Source organism: Serinus canaria, chromosome Z (genome assembly GCF_022539315.1).
Source record: "Serinus canaria isolate serCan28SL12 chromosome Z, serCan2020, whole genome shotgun sequence".
Taxonomy (NCBI): domain Eukaryota; kingdom Metazoa; phylum Chordata; class Aves; order Passeriformes; family Fringillidae; genus Serinus; species Serinus canaria.
In genome coordinates, this window is record NC_066343.1 from 68481340 (window position 1) to 68494787 (window position 13448).

Sequence of the window (13448 nt, forward strand, 5' to 3'; positions counted from 1 at the left end):
GAAAATTTTCTGTTTCTGTAATGAAAAGACTGCAGATTTTTTCCCTATTGTTTTCCCATCCAGTGCTGAAATGCTAATACTCAACTGAGTTACACTGGCTAGGGTTGTCCCAGTTGTAACCTTTAGAAGCAAAAGCACTGGGCCTGAACCAGACTTCCATTGCAAAAGTATATTTGAAAGTTTGAGGATAATTGTTAAAGCATTTAATGTGTAAAAGTGCCCCATTTGTAGACACATAGGTCACCTTTTAGTGGCAAGTTCTGGTGTGATTTGAACAGCTGAGGAAGCAACTAACTTGTCTTTTCCAGGGTTAGAGGCCATGTACCTGGCTTAGAAGATATGCCCATTGCTGAAGCACCCAGAGATCTTGCTCTGATGATGAATGGCAGCAGCATGGGGCTAAGGTAATTTCTCTCTTCACTTCTAAGTGCTTCACAGGGTCAGTATATCTTCTTGACAGTGTGCTGTTGCCTGCCAAGTGTATTTTTTCATGTGTTTGTTTCAGATTAAGAGCTTTTTTTCTGCAGGAAGGGTAAAATTCATTGGCTGCTGTGTTTTTTGAGTCAACTCAATAGTTATGCTGACCTGTTATTACTCAAAGTTTAGGTGGCTTCCTGAAGAGGCTTCAGGTTTTGTGTGCCACCTCTTAGCCCAGTGCCAAATGGAGTTTTCACAAAATCTTAGTTTTAGTTCTTTGTTCTAGGTGCTGCTTGTTATTGTTTAATTAAGATCAGAACATCTCTTTGGTCTTTATTTGGACCTGATGTAAAAAATACATAATATCCTTTAACTCTCAAATAGATCTTCCATGGTCAGTGACAGTTACTTGTTTACCTCTCATTGCACCTCTACTTCAGTGTGATCAGAGCAAACCACCACTGAAAAAACTGGAAGCAGAGTTAAGCCAATATTTAGCTCTTTATCTCCATCCTGCTTGCTATTTAAAACTTCAATCAGTACACTATTGTACTTTCCTTCTGTCCTACCCTGTCGCATTCAAGTTAACACTGGAAAAAGATTCAGGCTTATTAGGAAAGCAACAAATAAAAATTGGCAAGGTTTTCTCCTTTTTTCAGAAAGTAACAGTTTCTTGCTCTGTGCTGTAACTATAGGTGTTCTTTTGACCAAAGAATGGTGGACAAGATGAGCAGCTGTGCTTTGAATGACTTCTTCTTTAGCAAGAAGAGAATGCTTTAAAGTAATAAACTTCTCTGTTCTGAGAATACTGGAAGAACTGATAATTCATTTATAAACTAAGAGTCCAATACCTTATTTTTTTCTTATTTTTTAACTTTGTTATACTAAATTTATTTTTGTTTCTGAGATCCCTTTCCACTGAAAAGGGATAAGCCTTTTTTTTCTCCAGAACAGCAGGAGTTGTTAGTTTTCTTGGAATTCTTCACTGCTTAACCAGGTGTTTGGCTGCTGTGAGTTACTGGCATATCTTTGTTGTATTTGGATGCTTTTTTCTTTCATTTTCACACAAACTGAAGTGATCAAAGTATTATCACTATAGCAAAAAAGATGGAGAGTCATGACATGTTTAAGATGCAGCAGCATTAAGCCCCTTGGAGGAAAAATGTAACCTAGAACATCTGCAGAGCTTCTTGGCAACCAAAACCCTGCAAATATCTCCATATTCTAACAGGGAAAATGAAGAAAACCTGTGCTGTTAACAAAATGAGAGTCCCAGATTTCAAAAGGTTCCCCACCCTATCTTCATTCCCCTGGTTTAATTTACTGTAATTTTTCAAAGTTATTGTGTGTTTGAGCAGTCTCAAGGTGCCATGCCAGCTGGTTACAAAGTTTGGCAGCAAAACACTTGGAAGTTTTTCTTCTTATATGCCATCTTCAGTTTTGCAAAGGTTACCAGATGAATGGTCCCTAAATAATTTACTCTAATGTAAGGCTTAAAGAGGCCATTGAAGACAAGTCCATTTATCTCCTTTATGCATTTGAATATATAAGTGATGTTTTCTTCAGTACAGAGAGGGAGAGTGTGTGAGTGTGTGGCCATGTCTTAGAAAGGAGGAAGAGCTGGTAAAAATACATTCTTTTTTTAACTGTCTCTTTTGGTGGGTTTTTTCTGCCTTTTTATTTTTTAGTTTGTTTTTTTTTTATGATGTGGGACTTTTTTTTTTTTTTTTTTTTTTTTTGTTTGTTTTTGTGGTGGTGGTGTTTGGTTTTTAATTGACCTATCAAACAATTCTTGTTACAGCAAATGCCAACAGAGCACTAATGGAAAATCAGCCCTCTTTGACTTCCAGTTCATACATGAGAGATCTTCTAGCAAATCTCACAGCACAGAACTTGATTTCAGTCTTCAAATAAGCAGAACTTACTTTAAAAATATCCTGGTATTTTAAAGGAAATAGTGAAATACCTTTAAAATAGGAAACTTACTGAAGTGAGAAGTAAAATAAATAATATAATCAAGAACTGAAAAAACATTAGTTTTTCTCTATAATTAACAACTCATTTTGAGTTAATTATCTACAATTACAAAAATCTAATTGCAATTTATCCTCTGCTATCTGTAGGAAGAATTGTAGACAAGGGAATGTGCATCACTGCCAGGCATAAATGCTATAGGAAGGGTACAAATAATAGAGGAACCCTTAATGAAAAAAAAAGGCAAATAGAAGCATGCAGCTGTGCCAGACTATTGAAAGGTAATTGTAGTCAGAAATGAAGTATGTAGTTTAAAAGGCATCTTGTCATCTCCTGTAGGGATTAATTTTTTCCCTCATTGAAGAAAGCAAAAAAGATTCCACAAGCAAATACAGTGCAGAGTTTGATTTCTGATACAGAAAAGTACCCTCATAGTCTGGGAAAATGAAAACTTTGATCTCAGGGGCCACTTCAAATTATAGCCAGATTTTCAAAGGGTGCCTGTTTTGCTTTCTCTTCTTTCTACATGTGCTATTAAGGTATTTTTGTTGTCATTGTCAGCAAGCATTGTCCATCTCAGCCTGTTTGGATACCTATTCTGGTAGGAATTTGCAGTGTTGAATTTGTCCCTTCCCTAATGTTGAGAAGAAATGGGCCTGTCCCTTTGCCTAGCTGCAGCTGGGCCAGCATTTGGGACCCGAACTACCTTCAGATTTGGGATCTCCATTTCTCTAAGGTGCAGTAGTCAGAGCAGGTTTTATTGAGGATGGTTTTCAGTAGCTTGGAGTGCTCCTAAGTGAGCCCACAGACCATTTGCAGCTACGGAGTTGGTAGCTTGCGCAATTAATGGCAAGTTGTCTGTATAATTTGTTTTCAAGTCTGCCCCAATGTACAAGATGCTTTAAAATATTCAAAATAAAAACATAACCTGATGCATTTGTTTAGCATAAAACAGCCTTTTACAAAGTGCTTTCCATCTCCCAGACACAGATGCTTGGTACATGCTCAAGTACCCACTCCATGCGTATTCAGTATTATCAATACACCCGGCACCTGCTTTTGTGTGTGCTCCTGACATCTGCATCTGGGAAAGGAATTTTAAAACTCTTCCCTCCTTCGTTTAATCTTAACTTTGATCTGAATTGCATGGAAATAAGAAGTATTTAATGGCACCAGCTTGAGGAGACAGTTTTTCACTTTGCAAGCACCCCTCCCCAGAGTGCTGCTGTGTGCCTGAATCTTAACATTCAAGATTCCCTGCTTTTCCAAGTCTTATGTTTCCTATAAGGCTCTGCTAGTGTGTCTCTTTATTGCCTTCTCTCTAATGGGCATCTTTGCCTTGGATTTCACACAATTCTGCCACTGAGCCTCTACACAAACCTGTGTGCAAAGTGATCTAAATAGGAATTGTTGGATACAGCAGCTATCAGATGTGTTTACAATTATCTACAGGCACTCATTCAATGTATGCTACCTGGTGAAAGCATTTTTTCTTGGTGTATTAAAGATTTGCAGGTGGAATTTGCCATCTTTAATTTCATTGAAAGCTCTTTATGTTTGTGTGCCTCATTCCACATCACCCATGCATATTTTTGCCAGTTTGTATTTTTAGTTACTCAAAAATATCAAGCACAGGATTCAGTAGTACTTCCCCTGTACTTGGATGCTCATTGCTATGGTGATATTTCCAGAAGGGAGTGCTGTCAGGGGTCTTTTAAAAGATTTTTATGTTTATGATGTAACTATTTTTATTATGTAGTGAGAGAAGGTGACAATTAACTGTTGCTCCTTGTTTAATACTTTGTTATGAACTCTCTTTTCTGAGGCTTGTTAGACATGCAGGCATCTTTCTGTGGTGATGTGCTTTTGTCCAAATATTCAATGCAATTAAATAGACCTGCAGAGGAATGCAGACTCGCAGCTCCCCCTGCTGTCCCAGGCATATCCAGGTTTGTTCATTCAGTTCCCCCCTCCAAATAATTTAAATATAAAATAAAAATCACAATGAATCACATGGCTCTGCTACTGCTGGCCTGATTTTGCTGGCCCAATTATTCCTGTTTTTGAGGAGAAGAGAATTGAAAAACAGTGGTAGCACCCATTTGGTTTCCTATGAGGAGTTTACTTTTCAGTTCTTCGTTCCAGCACGTCACCTCCCAGGGCCTGAGGTGTATCCAGGTCCCAAGCTGCTGAAGGAGAAACTCACCAGGGCTGCAACTGGCTCGTCCAAGACTCCCAGGTTCAGGTCATCTCTCAGTTGTCTATGGTCTCTTGAGGTGTATCTGAATAGGACTTGGCCAACTTTTAGAAATGTACTGAATATAGTTTGTTGGGATTTTTGGGTTTTTTCTGTTTATTGTTTTGGCAGACTGGCACATTAAATTGGGATGAAATCAACTGTGCTTGCAAATGGCCCATAAAATCTGTATATCTGGAAGCTGCTTTCCCACCTGTTAGTGCTCCTTTTAACAACCAAGTTACTTTCTTGTTCCAGATAATTTTACATTGAAGTTTGTATCATTTTTAGAGAGGATATTTGTGGAGCGAACACTTGTTTGGCCGGTAAAAAAAACTGGTGCTTGCAGATCTGCCAATAGTGCACACACTGAATTAGGTGCAGATATGAGTTTTTCTTTCTCTCGTGGTGGTGTCTGGCTAAATATAGGCACAGCATCCTTCCAACAGATGGCTGCTAGAGTCTGCTGTGACGTATGGGAGAGTACAGTCAGACTTAGACACACATTTCTGCTTCATTAGTGCCACGTGCAGACTCTGAAGGTAGAAGGTTTTCTTGTACAGGGTGAAGGTTTTTGTTCTGATGTTGTTACTAAAAGCATAAAGAGGAGTGTATGGAAATTTTTTACATATACCTATGCATGCATTTACAGTTGGGTTTTTTTTTTTAGGGTAGGCAGTGATCCTTATCAGACTGGAGAGAGTAGAGTTCATTTCTGCTGACCTGGTTCCTTCACTAATCTAATTTTCAGGTTTACTTTCAACTGCAACAGTGATTTCAAGCTGCCTATCTAACATTTACCTGAATTATTCTGATTCTGTTCTCATGATCATGTCTGCTGCACACAGCAGTATTACATCATTCCCACTGCAGTCCAAAGTAACCTTTAGCAGGAAGCCTACTGTGTGGCTGGAGGTGTAAGATGTAAAAAGGAAATGCCATAAGTGGTTTCCACAGGCAGATACACTCAGCCTGTAGGTGAGGTCTTCAAAAAGCACAGACACTCAGGTATTAGAAACACTGCTAAGCTTAGGAGGGCAGTTGGTGAAAACAATTTAAAAAAAAAAAAAAAGATACATTTCGGTATTTTCACAAAACTTGTGTTTGCTGCCAGTGTTCTGCCTGGGTTTGGTTCGGTAATATCCTACATCAAAACTGAAAATGTTTGAAGAATTTTTTCTTTGAGTTGAAATATGTGAAATGCATGCATCTCCTGAAGGAGTTTATTCCTTGCCAACACTTGCAGACAGTGAGAGACATTTTTTGCAAGTCATTTGCAGATGCCTCCTTTATGGGAAAATGTAGACACTGTTAGTTTACTGCCTGAATTGAATTTTGAAAACCTGAATTCTATTTTTATAAATTGGAGTGGATTACTTTTTCAGACATACTGTTTTGTTTCTTTTTATTTTTATGTGTAATCTTGGATGAAGAGAATATTTTGTTTAATCTAGACAGTCATATGTCCCAGAAATTTATCAGTTGGAAAAGTTAAGAAAAACCTCATAAAACAAAATGTTCTGGAAGGTAGTTTTGAATCGGGAAATTTTAAAGCCACCCGGACAACTTTCATGCCATTTAAAGCTTATATCAGAACTGATGGGGCAGGACTAAGAACAAAAGCTATTGGTATTACAAAGTTAAGCAAGAAATCCTCTGTACCCTGCTGTTCTGCCCATGATCACAGCTACACTAAGCTAAAACCCACTCCCCCACCCCTCCTGCGACCTTGGCTGCACTTCAGCAGTCAGAGATTTGAAGCAAAAGGGAAACTTTAGTAAATATTAGGTTCTGCCACTTGCAGATTTGCAGAGCACATATAAAGATAACAACACATGTGCTCTCACTTACTTCCCAGCTCTTGCTCTCTCTGAAGTGGACTTTGTGTATTTGCCACTGAATTATTCTGGCATAAAACTTCCCAGACCATACTGATGTATTGAGTTGAACTCTGTGGCTTTGCACGGGTGCTGAGGCTTTGCAGACTACCCATTATATTTATAAAAGTGCTAATTTTTGAGAGCCACGCAGAGAAAATTTTAGATTCAGTCTAGCTGATTTGTTCTTCACACTGCTCCTGCAGTGAAGAGGATTGATTTTTGCGTTTCTTTCGATATTTGGCTTCATTTCCTCTAGTACCCAGTGCTTCAGATCTTAATCCTTTAACCTTGAATTTGAGCATCAATGCTTCAGGAGGAATCAGGCTTTTTGATGGAGAGAGAACATCTTTTGTTGTACCAAATGGTTGGGAGTGGTATAAGGCAACGCAGATCTCCAGGCAGTATGTATTTCACTGTTGTGTTAGAAGACTATAAACAGAGGGTGGGTTTAGTGGGGATTATAAATAATCTGGAGGAAGGTGGGGTGTTAGAAGCAATGGAAGAGAGTTAATGACTTTTTCTTAACATTTGACCACTAACCAGTCTGTCGTGACAGATGTATACTGGGTTGCCAAATGCTATGGTCTGATTTGGGTAATGGTTCAAAGCTCAGCGTGTCATGGAAATGGCACTGTGGTCCCTGATGAAACATGTGCTTTTTTTGAAAAAAGCTTTTGAGCTTCTCAAAGGGCAGTATTTGTGGAAGCAGATGCTTGCTTGCCCTACCCAGCATAAAGAAGAGTTCTGCGGGCAGCCAGGAGAGTTTGTACTGCTGGATTTTTATAGGATCATTAATTATATGTTATAAGGCAGCTAAGCATGGCATTCCTAACTCGATGAATTCCATTATGAATGGCCTTTTCATATTCCTCATCTCATTATATTAAATGCATGTGACCTGAAGTTTAGCTAAAGTTATTGTTCAGGTTAACTTTCATTTAGTGGTTGCCCTAGTTTTAGAAACAGTATGATCTTTAGATTTTATGGAAAGTCAGGTTTTTTAATGCATGTTTTTGCAGCACTATTTTAGATAATTTCATTTGAAACTAGGTAGAAACCTCTGTGAGGTGGCAGGGAAGGGATTTAGTCACTCCTTGATTTGACTGGAGATTTCTGTACCCACTGGATGACAACATCCTGTTACACGGATTTGGCTATCATCTCCCTGCCAATAACTCTTAAACCTCCTGCTCTGTTCCATCTAGTCTTGCATATCTGACTGCCTCCCTGACACATAATCCCAGTTGTTTTGCCTTCAGATCATTCCTAATCTGGCCAAAACAGAACTCTTTACTTTTTTCTTCTGAATCTCTCTTCACTTCTGATTTTGATAATGCCACATCCTTCCTGCCACTCAGATTCATAACCTCAGAATCACTCTCCTTCTCTGGATGCATCTGGGCTGCTGACAGCTATTGCAGTTTCCTTCTCTTGGCAGCCAAAAAATCCTTTTGCTGTGTCAACAGTTAAAACCACCCCTTGCTTTAGTCCTTCTTCTTGCACCTTGACTACTTTAAAGTCTTCTTTAACTGCTCAATATTCATTCACCTACTTTAAAATAAGTCTTCCAAATGGGTATCTTGGCTGCTTCTTCAGGTCTTGTCTGCTTTGCTTCTTTTAAATTCACCTTCAGGGGCCAGTTGTCTGTTAGAAGTCATAAAACTGTTTCTTATTTTATTTTCTCTGCCACCACCTCTACTTTACTCTGTCAGTTATGTGGCACTCAGAGGTTTTTTTTGTGTTGGATTAACTTTCAGCAGCATTTGCTGGCTATTGCATTCCCTAATTCTTTCTGTCTTTTAGAACCACTGCCTCCATCTGTGTGTTCTGACAATGCCTTTCTTGTTTTACATTTTATCTTTAATTTTTTTTTTTTATCCTCAGCTTTTTAAGAGTGTTCTTTTCCCCTCCCAGCCCTCAATCCTAATTTGCTGAATTTCAAACTAATGTGTTTCTTCACACTGATCACAAAGATGGTCTGTGCCTGGTAAATCCACCTAAAATCTAAACCATACCCAAGAGATTTCATTGGTGATCTGGAGAGAAAAGCATTAGACCTCTACTGCAGTGACAAGCTATCAGCTCTTTACGGAAACATTTCTGTGTGGCTTCTAGCACACACAAGAGTTTGAAACAAAACAATTTGCAAGTGCCTTCAGTCTTCTATCAATAGTGCCAGACTTTACCTCTTTGTGTAACTACTGCCCTTCTGTTTGATCAATGCATAGTTAATCCTTCTTTTCTTTTTATCTCTGTGTTTCCTTAATCTCCATTTACATCTTTGCATCCTTTTTGAGCAAACCGTGTCTCTGAGAGATGGGCTAAGTTTATATACCAGCTGTGGACTCAGTAGGGCTGAGATGGTTTGGCAGCCCAAATAATGCAAACTGCTGAATCCAGTGTCAGAGCAGCACTCGTGGCTCCTGCTTTGGACAGATGTTTCCACCAGGTTCTGACAAACGCATGCAAAGGTAGACTTTCATGCCCAAAAATCAATAGTGGTAGATCTAAGATGGCAAAAATCACTTGTGTATGGACCAAAAGGGTTTCCAGAGGCTGGGAACTGGCAAAAATCTGCCCAGAGCTTCACGGCAAGGAGCCTTGTCTCAAGATCTCTTCCCTTTGTTCTTCCCCTTGATAATGGGTATCAGAGCAATGCCAATACATATCTCAATGGTACCTGACTTTTAGTGAGGCAGTGGTTTCCATCTGGTTTCAGTTGTATTATGTCTGAATATTTTCTAAATACAAGTGCAAAAACGTGTTAAATCTGTTCCCTAAACATCCTGGTTGAGTCAGTATTTGGTGGTGCTGTCAAATTCACATAAAATATATGCACTGCAGGGAAATCTTTAGTATGTTGCTTTTTCTGTGGGGCCCAGGGCCATGGTTTTTATAGTTGTATGCCATTATTAAGGCATCTAACTCTGTATTGCTGTTGCAATAAATACTTGATTTTACAGTCACTAGCCATCAAACATGCCCTGTGAAATATGTAACTTCAGTGAATTTAAGGCGACTGAAGTGGCTGAAATTGTTATTTTAAATCTTTACCAGGAGCTATCTTGTCAAATCTGCATCTGTTGGGCATGGTAATCTACTAATCAGAGTAAAGTCCAAAGTCTCAACTTCTCTATTTGCTTCTTTTCAGGCTATGGGATTTTTTTTAAAGCAGATCAATAAACAATCTCAGTGTTTTCATTTTACTAAGCAATATAATATGGATGAGTACTAGTGTAGTGGTAAATCATTAATATACTCTTTAATCGTAGAGTGACCATGTCCCACAGATGTGATTTAATCATGGAAAAAAGGCCAATGAAGTGTGAAGATGCATCAGGAAGGGTATTTCTAACTTATCTGGGATAGTCTGTGGCACCATTTTAAAAGATGTTGTAGTATGAGAATATTTAGGATGCCATGTACACTTGTAGTTACAGGCCTGGCAAAATTCTAACTTGATTGTTTTTATCAAAAATCAAAACCCATGTAAGGTTTGTATTTGGCAGAGGAGTCAAATGGCTTTTTGGAATAAGTAAAGCACTGCAGCTTCCAGATTGAATAGCCCCATTTGTAAGGCTTTTACACTAGCAGACTATAACCCTAAAAACCTGCAGTAACCTGTGCTTAACATAGTTGATTCAGTCATCCTGTCATACAGGTAAAGTTGATTAAAATAAGAGGACAGAAATTACATGGAAAAATATGGATCCTGCTTCTGTGTTGTTTTCAGTGGTAATGGTTCCTGGTTAGAGAAATCAGATTCTGCAGCCTCAGAAGAATAGACAGTATAAAAATTGTAATTGTGTTTATTATGGAATTTGATGCATTTATGAAAGGCTTTCCCTGTGACATGCTCCCTGATACTAAGAGGAGGAGCTGTTAGTGACCTAGAAAGTCACCTCAGTATCGTTAGGGATATGTCTGTTTGCTCAGTTTAATGGTTATTAATTTTCATTTGCATGGGTGTGAGAAATCTGAAATTTTGTTCCTTCATTTCATCACTTAGAAACCAGGTGTGAAAATTTATCCTACTGGTATCTTGAAGATTTGAAACTTAGCATCAATCAAGTGTAACTTTGTCAATGAACAGAAGCAACTGTAGTTGCTGTGTCTTTTTCAACTGTTCTGATCCTCCAAAACTCCATATGTGATCCATGATCAGAAAAAGGGCTTTTGCAATTGCTGCTCATTTACTGAAAGCTGCTGTTATCAACACCTATCAGCCTGTCTGGAAACTTCAGTAGAGGAGAGAGTGCTTGTGTACTAATAGTCTTAGCAAAGAAAGACATGAGGTGGTTACCTGCACACCCAAACCCATCTCTGCCACAGTCTGTTTTGGAATGCAGCCCATCCACTGTGAAGCCTTTTGCACTGGGAGAGCCAAGCAGAGGAGAGATGATGTGTTGTTCCTCTATGCCTTTATCACAACCAAATTACAATCCGATTTGGAGCATGTTTGTTCAGGAGATAGCTTGCATATGGCATTTCGATGGGTATCTTGTGATTGGGGCTGGCTCTCAGCCAGACACTAGTGATGCTGGATAAGGCACTAAGGCATTCACTTTGCTGAAGAGCATGTGATTCTCCTTCTGAAGGAGAGAGTGATGCTGCCTGATGTACTGAAAAAGTTTAGATTTGGTTCAAAAACTTTATCCTAAACAGGGTTTTGCATCATTCCTCACGGTGCTTTGACTGGTGACAGCCAGGCAGGCTTTTCAGATAGACACTGTTTGGAAGGATTGTTTTTATACTTGTGACTTGACATTTACATGACTTTCGTTTGTGAAGGCTGACAGCAGAGTTTGCTGGAACGACAGCTGCTCTGCTCTGCTCTGTAAGAAAGGCCAAACAAACAGTCACAGAATTTTGCCCTGCTAAAGCTTGGCCAGTCTGTTTCCCATGGCTATTTCTCTGTGACTGTCTGACACCCTTTATGCTAGAATTTTCTTTGAATTCAGAAAAGATAGAAAAGTAATCACAGCTGTAATTGTGCTGTTTATTAGGGAAACTCAGATATGTCGGAAAGGTGCTGGTAGGAAGTTGAAATGTGGTGAACTTAAACCAGAGGCAGGAGAGGGCTTCAAAGAGAAGGCATGAATATAATTCTAGGTTAAATTTAGCTTAATACTTGCTACAAATGAACCTCTAACCATGTAAATTAAGTGAAGTCCTGACTTCATTGAAAATAAAGACAGTATTCTGATTGATTCAGTGGGGCTAGGGTTTCACCTATAGCTGGTATGATCTAATAGGTCATTGCTAATTAAGAGAATATGCTTGCTGGTGGAATTAAATATCTGAGCACCAGCTACTTAGGGAATGGAGAAGGAACTGGTCCCTGAAAGAGTGGTCTGGGGAAGCTGTGCTATTGCTGTACCTTGGTACCTTCAGATATGGAAAAAATTTTAGCATAGGTACAAGTGTATCTACTCCAAGATGAGAGAAAAGTAAACCAAATGCAGTAGATGAGAGAGAGAGAGAGCTCAACAGGGGGGGAAAAATAAAAAAAAAAACAACAGAGAAACCTGACACAGCCATGGGCATTACTGGATTCAAGGGCATTGAGCCTGAAGAGTGCTGTAAGAGATGAAATCTCTGCATGACAGCTCAGCAATATATTGTCTGCATAATAACATGTAGATTGTAGGCAATCACTGTCTATTTTCTGTGATGAAAAATTCTTTTATTACAAGCAGATTTGATAATATTTATATTTCAGTTTCAGAACTCTCACTGACTGTTGAAGTGTTTCCCTACCTGTCCCTGCCCTCCTGCTTTTTGCCTAAAAAAATATGTGAGAAGGGGGATGGATGTGGTCCTGAAGACAGTGGTAGGAGAGGTGTTGGGGAAACCTGACTGCACCTTTTCAATGGTTAAAATGGTTTCTTTTAAGAAAGATAGAGACAGACTTTGGAACAGGTCTATAACTATAGGACAAGTGGTCACGCTTTTCATCTTAATGGGCAGATTCAAGTTAGATATGATGAAGGAATGTTTCACTGTGAGAGTGGTGAAATAGAGATGCAGGTTGCCCAGAATAGTGGTGGATGCCCCAGCCCTAGAAACATTTAGGATCACTTTGGATAGGCTCTGAGCAATCTGTTCTAGTTGAAGATGTCCTTGCTCATTGCAGGGTGATTGGACCAGGGGACCTTTAAAAGGTTCCTTCTAACCAAAACTATTCTCTGATTCTGTGATCTCAAAGCTTTAAATGCACATGCTCTCTAGAAAGGAAAGCAGCTGTTTCTTATTGACATTCACTAGATCCCAGCAGTGCCATTAACATGCTGATGCATCTAACATAAGCACCAAAATGCCAGATTTCATAATTGGCCCATGAAATCTCACTCTGGGCTTGAATATGGTCTTCAAGGAATGTATTAGAATAGGACTTTTTCCTGCTTCTTAAAGGGAGGAAAAAAGGCTACACTAAAGAAGTATTTTTTAGGAAGGGAAGGGTGATGGCATTCAGAGATGAGAGATTGCCCTGAGGTTCACACTGTGCTTCTCCTCCTCACCTGCATCTCTCTTGCCTCCCTTCCAGCTCTGCTCAGCTGCACTGTGGATTTGTGCAGCCTGCACAAAGCAGTAGCAAGTAGATCAATCTCCCTTCTCTTTTCCCGTGTGCTGCTGTGCTGGCTCGTATGTTCTGATATGTTTCTCCTCAGCTCCACTTGAGGGGACTGGAAAAGTTGTGATTGTTCTGTAGACCACTGACATTTCTTTTCAGGCCCATGCATACAGAGTCTACAGTGCTTCTTCTCTCCCCAGAAATATTTTTTTTTATTTGCTATGCAGACAAACAACCCCCCAAGCAGCCCCTCTTTGGAACAGGTGGTTTTCCAAAGTGCTGTTTGATAACAAGCTTGATGTGAACTGATCTAAATTTGGACCCCTACTGAAAAGAAGATCCTGGCATCTTCTCTTTTGTCCCAGTA

The 13448-nt window shown here is 39.3% G+C and overlaps 1 protein-coding gene across 2 annotated transcripts in view; it reads left to right on the forward strand.

Moving 5' to 3' along the window:
* The window catches only part of KIAA1328 (KIAA1328 ortholog), a 171602-nt gene that overhangs the window by 117064 nt on the left and 41090 nt on the right, over positions 1-13448 (forward strand). For both annotated transcript variants that reach the window (XM_018920086.3, XM_050986599.1), the window contains exon 8: positions 309-404. In XM_018920086.3, the coding sequence (XP_018775631.3) occupies positions 309-404 (96 nt within the window). The remainder of the gene's footprint in view (positions 1-308; positions 405-13448) is intronic.